The sequence below is a fragment of the Heterodontus francisci genome, chromosome 35 (assembly GCF_036365525.1).
Source record: "Heterodontus francisci isolate sHetFra1 chromosome 35, sHetFra1.hap1, whole genome shotgun sequence".
In the NCBI taxonomy this organism is placed as follows: domain Eukaryota; kingdom Metazoa; phylum Chordata; class Chondrichthyes; order Heterodontiformes; family Heterodontidae; genus Heterodontus; species Heterodontus francisci.
Genome location: NC_090405.1, coordinates 35,671,773 through 35,684,416, shown reverse-complemented (window position 1 = coordinate 35,684,416; position 12,644 = coordinate 35,671,773). Strand labels below are relative to the sequence as shown.

At 41.8% G+C, this 12,644-nt stretch overlaps 1 protein-coding gene across 2 annotated transcripts in view; it reads left to right on the top strand.

Moving 5' to 3' along the window:
- Window positions 1–12,644, top strand: part of slc12a1 (solute carrier family 12 member 1) — a 145,562-nt gene that overhangs the window by 59,412 nt on the left and 73,506 nt on the right. For both annotated transcript variants that reach the window (XM_068015329.1, XM_068015328.1), the window contains exons 12-13: window positions 9,388–9,511; window positions 12,119–12,220. In XM_068015329.1, the coding sequence (XP_067871430.1) occupies window positions 9,388–9,511; window positions 12,119–12,220 (226 nt within the window). The remainder of the gene's footprint in view (window positions 1–9,387; window positions 9,512–12,118; window positions 12,221–12,644) is intronic.

The window sequence follows — 12,644 nt, the reverse complement described above, 5'->3', positions numbered from 1 at the left end:
ACCTCAGAAATTTGGGAACCAGACACTCAGAACTTTGTGGCTAAACCAGAGTGTCTCTAACTGTGCCATCCCTGTAGGTGGACGATGCTTTGCAATTCAGTGGTCAAGAGTTTGGATAGTACTTGGACCTGCATCAGTAGGTGTCAAATAACTCTTACATTTCAATCCCTGATGTTTGCATTCTTTCTTGCAAAGAATCAAAACTAACTGACTCCATCCACAGCAGCTACTAGTGCAGGCAGTAAGTTTGAATTCTACAGCGCTCAGAAACTGAGCGTGCTCTCAAACTGTGCTCCTTAGCATGGGAGAAACTTTCTATGCCTCCAACATGCTTGGAGATTCTCTTTTCCAAATTATCTGTCATAAGTCCCTGTCCCTAGACAACACAATAACGACAGCAATGAAATGGATTTTCCGCTGCCCCCTCTAAAGGACTGCCTTATTATCTTATCACTAAGAAGATATCCAGTGGCTTTAAGCCTAAATAGCCATACTGTCCTGTTATTACAACCACATATAAACTTGGCAGATGTTTGGTTACAAAAGAAATTGAGTTGGGAAAGCATAGGTGCACATAATCAAATATTCTACCGAGCTAAATGTGTCCTTGACCAGAAAATGTACCCGTGCTGCAATGGCAGGTGACTTTAGATAAGACAGAACCGCACCATGTTGCCCGCCACCTATAGGATCTCAGCCATCAGGTTACATCGTGCACTGTGCATAGCAGGCAAATTATGTTGACCATTAGGCTCGCTACAAGTGGTGGGGACAGTATTTAAAATTTGCGTTGTCTGGAGGTTTGGAAAGGATTGTTTTTAGTGCTATTGCTTCATGGGCTGTTGTACCTAAAACTGAACACTAATTCATTGAACACTAAGCTGTGGACACAGATTTTAGTGAAACATGTAAATTAAGTGGGAATAATGATTCATATTTTGAGGCTTCATGCTATGTATCTAAGTGGCCAAAGTACGGACAATTCTCCCTTAAAGTATAGAACATTGATTGAAATTCATTGTTGCTCATTTTCAGACGCGCACAACTGGCATGCTTCCAGAACATGTCCAAACTAGGAGGGTTAAAGTAAATTGGGCTTCATTGTAATAGTACCAGCAAGCTGTAGACACCAGACACACCTTTGAAGGCAACTTGCTGGATACTGTGGAACCAATATGGGCCAGCTACCTCATTGGCAGTAGTTTTCCTGCTCATCCTGTCTCCACAGGAAAGTTAAGTATTTTTTTTTAAAAAATTATCCCAGTGGTCCCTTTTAAGGACCAGTAGTTAGGCTGCTGTAGAACTGGATAAAGGAGCCTGAGCATTCATTCATGACTCATACTTTGACTATTTTTTGACCAATTTCTGGAAGTATGTCTAAAATGGGCTTTGGGACACTTATTTGCATAAGAGTGGCTTAATGCTTGTTTCAGGTGGGTGCCATGGATGCCTGGGAAGCTGCCTTTACCAACATGTTGACAAGATAGAATACCCCAGACTGGTTCATATTTGTCCTCGTTTTATGCCTGGGAGAAGAAGAGGAACCATGAAATTAATTTCCACCACCCCCACTTTATTTCTGCTGTGCATCAAGTGTTACGACTGAGGCGGGAGGAATGTACTGTTCATTCTAGTCCCACTTCGCCACAGGTCACAACATATATTTAAATTTTTCCTCTTACCGATACAGTTTTTCATATACTGTGTTTTTCCCAGTATAGAACACACTAACCAGGTTTCTTGAATAAACAGCAAAGTTATCGGTTTATTATAAAACAAGTCTTAACCATGAATGAAATAAAGCATAAACACGCATTGAAATATTACAGTTCCCTTTTTATCTTAACCCCTCACACTCACACATACACTGGTTAACCGGAAAAATAAAAGGGATTTTTGTTTAGAGCTCTGTTGCAGACAAAAAAAAACACTTGGGCTGAATACTTGCTCATTCTTGAAGAAAAAGCAGATGAGGTGTGTTTCAAAAGTGGCATACAGTCTGGCCTTCGAGTACACGTAGACTGGCCACTGCAATCTTTTAGAACAGTTCTTTTCAGGCGGCATTGAGAATTAATTTAGCAGGCTTTTCTTCAAAGACAGGAAACCAGGTGAGTTGACACAGTGGACTTCTCGGGGTCTTTGAGAGGCGCTAGAGAGCTGAGCTGAGTTGTGGTCTTCTCTCATTCCTTGGGAATTCTCTTCTCTCCTTGGAAGCCAGAAAGAGAGTCCACCTTCTGACCTGTCACTTCTCTGAACACATCTTCTGCAGTTACCAGGGTTTCTGTTCTATTTTTAACTTGAGTTACGTGACAACCAGTAAATGATGTTGTCAAACAAGTCCTTTCAGTGTCCTTTTGATGACCCACTTGGGGCAAAAAAAACTGGTCTCACATTTCTTTAGTTTGACTATGAATCCTCAAAAAATATTTTAAACAAAAACAGACGCACCTTCGTAACAAAAGCAACAGGAAGCTTCTAACACTAACATAAAATATTTCACCGGAATACAGAAGGTTGGAAATGTGGCAGGTCAGTCAACATCAGTGTGGAGGTGGGGGGTCGTGGGCGGGGGGGGACGGACAATTTAATGGACTGAATCTTCACTCTCAAAAATGGATGCATTGGGTTCAGGTCAGAGGTTAAAATTCAAAATAGGAACCCAAGCCACCTCAAACCTGCCCACTTCTGGTTTGATGGGATTAGGGGAAGGTGACCAATCTGCTTAAAGGAAGTGGGTTGGTTATTTAAATATTGATGCTGCGTGCCTTCATTTTAGCAGTCATTCTATTTTTAACTCCAGTCTGTCAGGTTTCCCAAGCCACAGGAAATCCGGCAGGAGAAAGACTGAATCCATGAAGTAAGTGCCATTTATAGCAATTCTTGTGGAACAGGAGTACTTCTTGCTAGCAGGCCCAACAAGCTACCCAGTAAGCCCGCTCGCCCCCTTTCTGTGGTCTGTATGCTCCCTCCACCATTAAGAACACCAGCTACTGCCCTCCCCGATCACTAATGCATCTCTCCCCACCCCCACCTCTGGACCTATCTGATCCAGCCCAGCATGACTGCATTAATATGAAAGCAAAATACTGCAGATGCTGGAAATCTGAAATAAAAACAGTAAGTGCTGGAAATACTCAGCAGATCAGGCAGCATCTGTGGAAAGAGAAGCAGAGTTAATGTTTCAGGTCTGTGACCTTTCATCAGAACTGGCAAAAGTTAGAAAAGAATTAGGTTTTAAGCAAGTGAAATAGAGGCTGATTGGTGGGGAAGAGAACAAAAGGCAAGGTGTGTGATAGGGCAGAAGGAATTAAATAACAAAGCTGCCATGGACAAAGGCAAAGAGTGTGTTAATGCTTGTGGTGAAAGACAAAGTATTAGTCCAGAGTGTTAATGGCAGAATAATGAGCAGCTCTGTCTACATGAAAAACAGGCTCATGGTTTAAAAAAATATATATTTAAAAAAAAAAAGGCCATTCATGCTCTGAAATTATTGAACACCGTGTTCAGTCTGGATGGCTGTAGAGTCCCTAATTGAATGATCATGTGCTGCTGCTCGAGCTTGCATTGATGTTCACTGGGACAGGCCAAGGACAGAAATGTGGGCATGAGAGTAGGGGGTGTGTTGAAATGGCAAGCAACTGGAAACTCGGGGTAATGAACGCCCTGCGTCATTTTGACAATTTCCGGTTTCTTGGCCCTAACCACCACCTCTTCACTATGGACGTCCAATCTCTCTACATCTCCATCCCCCACCAGGGTGGTCTGAGGGCTCTCCGCTTCTTCCTTGAACAGATGCCCAATCAGTCCTCATCCACCACCACCCTCCTTCGCCTGGCTGAACTTGTTCTTGCATCAAACAACTTCTTCAACTCCACTCACTTCCTTCAAATAGAAGGTGTGCTTTGGGTACCTGCATGAGTCCTAGTTATGCCTGTCTTTTTGTGGGATATGTTGAACATTTCTTGTTCCAGTCCTATTCAGGCCCCCTCCCTCATTTCTTTTTCAGGTACATTGATGACTGTATTGGTGCTGCTTCCTGCTCTCCCCCCGAACTGGAAAACTTCAACTTTGCTTCCAATTTCCAACCTTCTCTCACCTTTACATGGTCTATCTCTGACACTTTCCTCCCATTCCTTGACTTCTCTGGGGATAGGCTGTTTACTAATATTCATTATATGCCCACTGATTCCCATTGCTACCTTGACTACACTTCCTCACACATGGTTTCCTGCAAGGACTCCTTCCCACTCTCCCAGTTTCTCCATCTCCGCGCCTGTTCTGATGATGCAGCCTTCCACAACAGCGCTTCTGACATGTCTTCCATTTTCCTTAAGCCAAGATTACCCTGACCGCCCCTCCCTCCCCCCACGCTAGTTGATGGGGCCCTCAACCGTGTCCGATCTACTTCCCACACTTCTGCCCTCACCCCATTCCCTCCCTCCCAGAACTGCGACCGGTTTCCTCTTGTCCTCACTTTCCATCCCACCAGCCTCCTCATCCAAAGGATCATCCTCCACTATTTCCGCCACCTCCAGCGTGATGCCACCACCAAATACATCTTCCCTTCCCCTCCCCTGTCAGCATTCCAAAGGGATCGTTCCTGCCACAACACTTGATCCGCTCCTCCATCAGCCCCGACGACTCATCACCTTCCAATGCAATTGCAGGAGGTGTAATACCTGCCCTTTTACTTCCTCTCTCATCATCCAAGGCCCCAAACACTCCTTCCAGGTAATACAGCAATTTACTTGTACTTCCTTCAATTTAGTATACTGTATTTGCCGCTTGCAATGCGGTCGCCTCTACGTTGGGGAGACCGAATGTGGATGGAGTGACCGCTTGCGGAGCACTTCACTCAGTTTGAAAGCATGACCCCGAGCTTCTGGTTGCTTACCATTTCAACACACCCTGTGCTCTTATGCCCACATTTCTGTCCTTGGCCTGCTGCAGTGTTCCAGTGAACATCAATGCAAGCTCAAGGAGCAGCACCTGATCTTTCGATTAGGCACTCTACAGTCTTGTGGACTGAACAGAGTTCAATAATTTCAGAGCATGACTGGCCATTTTTATATTTTTTATTTTGTTTTTGTAACTATGTACCTGTTTTTCATGTAGACGGAACTGCTTATTATTCTGCCATTGACATTCTCTGGACTACTGCTTTGTCTTTTATCTCGAGCATCAACACACCTTTTGCCTTTGGCCCATGACAGCTTTGTTATTTAATTCCTTCTGCCCTCTATCATACACCTTCCATTTTGTTCTCTTCCCCATCAACCCTCCTCCCAACCCTTCACTTGCTTAAAACCTAATTCTTTTCTAACCTTTGCCAGTTCTGATGAAAGGTCACAGACTTGAAACGTTAACTCTGCTTCTCTCTCCACAGATGCTGTCTGACCTGCGGAGTATTTCCAACACTTTCTGTCTTTATTTCAGCTTGCCTGCAGTCTTGTGCTGTAGGCCTCCAGTGTGTCAATTAGGCTGACTATGGGAGGGAAACAATCACAAAAAAGTTTTACGTCATTTGCAGTTTTTAACTGGGTTTCCTGACCTCAAAACTGCCCTTTGGCAAAGAATGTGCCGCCAGGCTAAAATACAGTTTCAGGTGTGGACCTTTCTTCAGAAATGAAATGCAAGAATGCTACAGTCGTGTTAATGCAATCAGGAAAAAGGTAGAGGAAAAGTTATGTAAAGGAGTGGAATGATGTAGCAGATCATCCCAGTCAAGTAATGAATAGAAGCATTAAGACATTAAAGGGGGGAGAAAAGTATGTAAATAGCTAAGGAAGTGGGAGGCATGGGAGAAATGTCAGGTATGAAATTTAAACCAGTTTGGAAATGAAAATATAGTTAAAATTTCACACTATTGGAGTCTTTGTTCAGAGCAGAGGGTAACTGAGTTCCAAGGAGAAAGATGACATTTTTGTTGAAGCACTACTGAGTTCTGTTGGAACAGTGTACGAGGCCAATAAGAGGTCAACGTGTGAGTCAGAAGTGGCAAGCCATACATGGCTCGGGATCACAGTTGTGGACATAAGAACATAACATAAGAAATAGGAGCAGGAGTAGGCCATTTAGCCCTTCAAGTCTGCCCTGCCATTCAATAAGATCTTGGCTGATCTGTCCCAGGCCTCAACTCCTCTTTTGGCCCTGCTCCGCATAACCCTCGACTCCGAGATTTCGAAAATCTATCTACCTCCTTAAATACATTTTCGTGACCCTTTAGAACCTCCACAACTCTGAGGTAGAGAATTCCAGCGGTTCACCACACAGAGGAAATTCCTTTGTGTCTCTGTTTTAAATGTGTGCCCCCTTATTCTGTAACTATGCCCCCTAGTTTGAGATTCTCCCACCAGTGGAAACACATTCTCAACATCTACCCTGTCAAGCCCCCTTAAAATCTTACATGTTTCAATAAAATCACCTCTCATTCTTCTAAACTCCAATGAATAAAGGCCTAACCTGTTTAGCAGTTCTTGATGAGACACAACCCCTTCATCCCAGGAATCAACCTAGTGAACCTTTTCTGTATATCCTTAAATACAGGGATCAAAACTGTATGCAGTACTCCAGGTGTGGCTTCACCAACACCCTGTACAGTTGTAACAAGACTTCCCTATTTTTAAACTCTAGCCCCCGAGCAATAAAGGCCAAAATTCCATTTGCCATTCTAATTACTTGCACCTGCATGCTAACTTTGTGTTTCATGTACAAGAACATAGAGATCCCTCTGTTACTGCAGTATTTTGTAGTCTTTCTCCATCTAAATAATCTGCCTTTTCATTCTTCCTACCCAAATGACCTCACACTTTCCCCCATTGGTCTCCGTCTGCCAAGTTTTTGCCCACTCACTTAACCTATCTATATCCCTTTACAGATTCTTTGTGTTCTCATCACAACGTGCGACACAGTGGCGCAGTGGTTAGCACCGCAGCCTCACCGCTCCAGCGACCCGGGTTCAATTCTGGGTACTGCCTGTGTGCAGTTTGCAAGTTCTCCGTGTCTGCGTGGGTTTTCGCCGGGTACTCCGGTTTCCTCCCACCACCAAAAGACTTGCAGGTTGATAGGTAAATTGGCCATTATATATTGACCCTGGTATAGGTAGGTGGTAGGTGAATATAGGGACAGGTGGGGATGTGGTAGGAATATGGGATTAGTGTAGGATTAGTATAAATGGGTGGGCCGAAGGGCCTGTTTCAGTACTGTATCTCTAAATAAATAAAAAAAAAAACATGCCTTGGCACCTTTTTTGGATCGTCAGCAAATTTGGATACACTACACTCTGTCCCTTCCTCCAGGTCATTAATATAGATAGTAAATAGTTGAGGCCCTTGGACCGATCCTTGTGGCACCCCACTAGTTACGGCTTTCCAACCTGAAAAAGACCCATTAATTCCAACTCTCTGCCTTCTTTGTGTTAGCCAGTCCTCAATCCATGCCAACGCATTACCCCCAATACCCTGAGCTCTTATTTTGTGCAATAACCTTTATGTGGTACCTTATCGAACTCCTTCTGAAAATCCAAATACGCTATATCTACCAGTTCCCCTTTATCCACTCTGCTTGTTATATCCTCAAAGAACTCTCTAACAAATTTAGAACAGAACAGGTATGCAGAAAAGTGGTCACCTCACCTGTGTTTGGCTTCCCCCAATGTACCATCAACAGTGAACACAGTATACATTGTAAGATTGGCATAAGTATATGTAAGTGCTGTCACATGGCAGCTTTAGACAGTGGTGCCAGAGAGAGTGTTGGATCCCTTGTGTTTTCAATGAAAAGGGGAAGGGCAGGTGGAAGTAGGACTGGTGAAAGTGTGAACCAGGATATTGCGGAGGGAATGATCCATCTGGAAAGTGAGGGTAATTTTTTTTTTCGGTTGTGGGATATGGGTGCTGCTGGCTAGGACAGCATTTTTGCCCATCCCTAATTGCTCTGGAGAAGGTGGTGGTGAACTGCTGCCATGAACTGCTGCAGTCCTTGGGATGTAGGTACACCAGCAGTGCTGTTAGGAAGGGAGTTCCAGGATTTTGATCCAGGAACAGCGATATAGTTCCAATCAAGATGGTTTATGGCTTGAAGGGGAACTTGCAGGTGGTGTTCCCATGCATCTGCTGCCCTTATCCTTCTAGGTGGTAGAGGTTGCAGGTTCGGAAGGTGCTGTCGAAGGAGCCTCAGTGAGCATTGTTGTCTTTGGTGCTGGGATAATGCAGTAAATGGTAGGTGATGATCTGTAGGTTGGAAGATGAGGACCATGGTGACTCATTTGTGAGAGGAGGTGGAGGAGGGGTCTAGGCAAATCATGGGAAATGGGACAGACCTGGTTAAGGATCCTTTTGACTGTATCAGTGGAGAATCCTCTGAAGTAAAAGGAGGGCATTTTACAAGCTTTGCGGCAAAAGGCAGAGTCATCTCCTCTGGTCTCCTTTTTCTTCAGCTGAGAAATCCCATTTACTGTGTTCAACAGGGTTGATTGGCTCTGTCTGTTTAATTTTGTTCACTCTGGTGCTTCCTTTTAGCTTGTTTCTCTCCAATCCTGTCTTATTAAATTTATTTTTTTGCCTCTTTTGCTTTTTCACAGCCTAATGCTCACATTTTTAATTCTTCACTTTTTTAAAATTAGTCAATTTCTTTTGCTATTTTATGTTTGAGTGTTGTGGAGTGCAGGTTTTTATTTTAAGTGTTACCCTGCCTTAAATACTGACAGTTCTAGATGAGCTAGTTTTAAAGATTTTGCAATGACCTCGTTGTAGTTTTGATGTATATGGAGTGGATTGACAGGCAAATTGTTTACAATAAGGCAGGGTTGGAAGAGCAAAGGAGCAAATTAAAAGCTGAGTAAGAACAGATGTCAGCTGAAACTTTTTCAGCAAAAGGGTAATCAAGTTGTGGAATAAGTTACCAGGAATGTCGAATGAAGCGACTCGTATAAATGGAATTAAAATTAGATGCATTTCTGGAGAGAGAATGGAATGAGTGATACGATGAGAAATCATGGAGGCTGAGTTGGCCAATCTCATTAGGCCAAATAGTCTTTTCCTAAAACTGAAACCTATTGTTTTCTCCTGCTCAGCTGATTTTCCTTTCTGGAAATAAGCTTCACATTATATGTATGTACAAAAGCACAATACAATGGATGCTGGAAATCTGAAATTAAAACCAAATGCTGGAAATATTTAGCAGGTCAGGCAGCCTCTAGTAGCAGAGGGAGAATTAACATTTCAGGTCAACAACCTATTGTCATAATGAAAGGAGTTCTGTGGAAAGGTCATTGACCTGAAACATTAACTCTGTTTCTCTCTCCACCGATGCTCCCTGATCTATTGAGTATTTCCAACATTTTCTATTTTGATATATTATGAGTAACTGAATTTATTGTCCCTACAGGCTCTCTGCAAGGATAATATTTACAAGGGGCTGTATTTCTTTGGCAAAGGATATGGGAAGAATAGTGAACCAATTAGAAGCTACATTTTGACCTTCTTTATTGCTGTTGCATTCATTCTGATTGGTAAGTGAGATGTAGTTTTAAAAAAAAAATTAGTTGCTTTAAGTTATGTTTGGAAAAGTTGGTTGACATTTATGCCTCTATTCAATAAAGCATTTTAGCCTTTAAACTGCTCACATGCTCAGGGAAACTTTCATCTCCCTGGGCCAACTGTGTTTCAGCTCAAGGAGGCAGCTCATCACCTTCTCGAGGGCAATTAGGTATGCTCAACAAATCCCATGAGAAGAATAAAACAAATGCAGCGCTCATTCCATGATATTGAAAAAATCTTACAGTAATAAATTCAAACATTCAAATTGATATTGCTGCAAGCTAAAATAATGTTGAATACAATTTTGTATAAAATTTAAAAATTGACACCACCTATGCTTGTTGAATTTTTTTTTTTACCCCTCACAAAGCGGAGAACACCAGCCTCGAGGACTTAAACTATCTGAATGCAAGAAGACCTTCCAGGATTGTTATAAAACAAGACACTTACAAATTTCATCCTCCTTTGGCTCTTAAACAGGTTGACAATTAATTCTTAAGTGCCGGGTGCCTGGCAAGTACTTGCTGGTCAGCTGTCTGAACAATCTCTGGCCAAGGATCCAAAGAAGAGGCATATAAATTTGCCAGAAAAAACAACAGACCTGAGGATTGGGAGCAGTTTAGAATTCAGCGGAGGAGGATATCTTAGGATATCTAAGGATATCTTACAAAGCAAGTGTCTAAAGCGGGTAGAAGTATAAGCTCAATAGTCTGGGTTCAGTTACAATAATGGTTAGACATTTGTGAACATCCTGGGAGCTAAGGGATGGCCAAAGAGAGCACCCTGTAGTGGTAGCTGTGACTGAAAATTGAAGCAGAGATATTTGTAGGAATAAAGTTGAATGGGTATGTGGAAGCAGCTAAATTTTGGCAATCTGGTTCCTTGGACAGATCAACTAAATGACGAGGCAGTGTTACTATCTTGAAGCTTCTGAAAGATTCTGCTTAGTGTTCTCAAACAATTTAAATAAAACTCTTTTTGGGGTCAATTTTCTTCCCTGTCCAGCTACATGCAAGTCAGGCAAACAGCTCACAAAACACAGATGAGCATACATCCTGAGAGGGCACTTTCTAGTAGGGGTCTTTGGGCACAGACCAAGGTGTCAGCCTGACCTCTGTTCCACCAACAATTCCTATTTACATGCCATCTAGGGACAGCTCTGAAAGTTCAGATGCTCAACCACAGGAACCTTTAAGCACTGATATAGGAAAGCCAGGGGAATGTATTCCTAAAGTCAGGGAAACCAGTCGTGGGTGCCAACTATTCATGCAAGCTACTCCTTGAAACCGTTTGGTCACATTGGACTCTTCTGTGAACAAACTATGTACTCTTAGTAATGTGCATTGACAAATGATTTGAGCTGTTGTCATTACATATGCAACCTTGTGTCGATAGCTAGTAATTGAACAGTGTGTGCAGCATTTTCAAAATGGCAGTGCTTTGTTGGAGAAAGTTCAGGTGAGAGCAACAAAGTTTTGAATTATGAATTCATATAGCTGAATTTGTTTGAAAAGTGGCTGGGAAATGTGCAATATTTTTTAAGAAGTGAGCTATGGCTAATCTAAATGGAAAAACCTATACTGATAAGAGTACAATGTAAAATTTGCTTCAGTTAAGACTGGATAGAGGTGATGAGAAATGTTCCTCTATCCGAGAGGAGATGTTCCCCATCATGCAGAATACTGGATAGTGAACAAGCTGCCAGCAAAAAAACTGTTAATGTAGTATTGGTTAACTCCTATAGAACTGAAAAATATCTGGTAGGGAATGTGATTGAAAAGTTGATTGGTAATCAAATATAGTATGGGACATGGTTGCTATGCTTCTGTGTTTTAAGGAAATATCTATAGAAAGAATCTAGCCACAGTTAATAGTCAAAATGTGGGATAGATTAATGTTGAGTTTTATTTGATTACCTTTTGGGGCTATTTTTTCATAGCTTTCCCTCAAAAGGATAAATAGTTTCAATAGAGTTTAGGGTGAGGTGGATTGTACCTGTGAAGGAGCAGACTTGGTGGATGATTGGCTTTTTCTCATTCCATATGTAGATAGTTCCTGTGCTTGTGTACCCCACTACTGAAAATTTTAGGTTCCACAGTACACATAAGAACATATGCACGGAATAAGAAAAGGCAAGAAATTAAGTGCATGGGAGAAGAGGTGTGAAAGATTTCATTACAGAAATAATTTAGAATGCTCAAATCCTATGTATAAAATAGAACTGTAAATATTTTATATACACACTTTGTTTTACTTAAAAGTACTGCAAGCTGTACTGTAAAGAGGTGACTATCTCTAATTCTGCTTATCAAAATTTGAAAACCTTCTGATTTGCATATTAACTTGACCCATTCAGTTTTGAAAATGGTACATCTTGGGCACAGCCACATTGTGCCCAGAGAACTGTCACTATTGGTGGGACTTTGAGATGAATAGAAGGATTATGGTGAAGAAAATAGCTTGGCATTTAAGATTACATTCCTATAGATGTTATGTTTTTGGTAAGAAGCTTACTGAAATTTATATTTTGATGAAATCTGAAATGTAAATATTGACAATTTCCCCCTTTTTTTTTCTAGCTGAACTGAATACTATTGCTCCTGTTATCTCAAACTTCTTCTTGGCCTCATATGCACTTATCAACTTTTCATGTTTTCATGCTTCATATTCAAAAACTCCAGGTTAGTATTGAAGTGCGACCAGAAGGGTAACATTAGTAGAATTAGTGTTAGAATGTATTAAGTTTAGAAGAATCACTGTAGTTGTGAAGGGCCTGTTGAATGATTGGATACTTGACCATTATGATGGGATTGTACAGCTTTGTATTTAATTGCCTCCAGTCTGTGTAAACATGCTGTCCTTGCCTCACTAAACAAAGAGATAAGGGGAAAGGCTGGAGACAAGACAGGATGCAGTAAACTATGGGAACTGGCAACTTCACTAGCAGCTTCGGGGTTTAGGGAGGAGATATGGGAGAAAGTTTGTAGGGCAATACAATCCAGTGTATTGATGAAGTTGTAGATCTGGATTGTGTTGGGCTATTGTGAACAGTCAGTAATGGTTATTGTATTCTATAAATGTAATTGCAGACTGTTTCACTGAGAA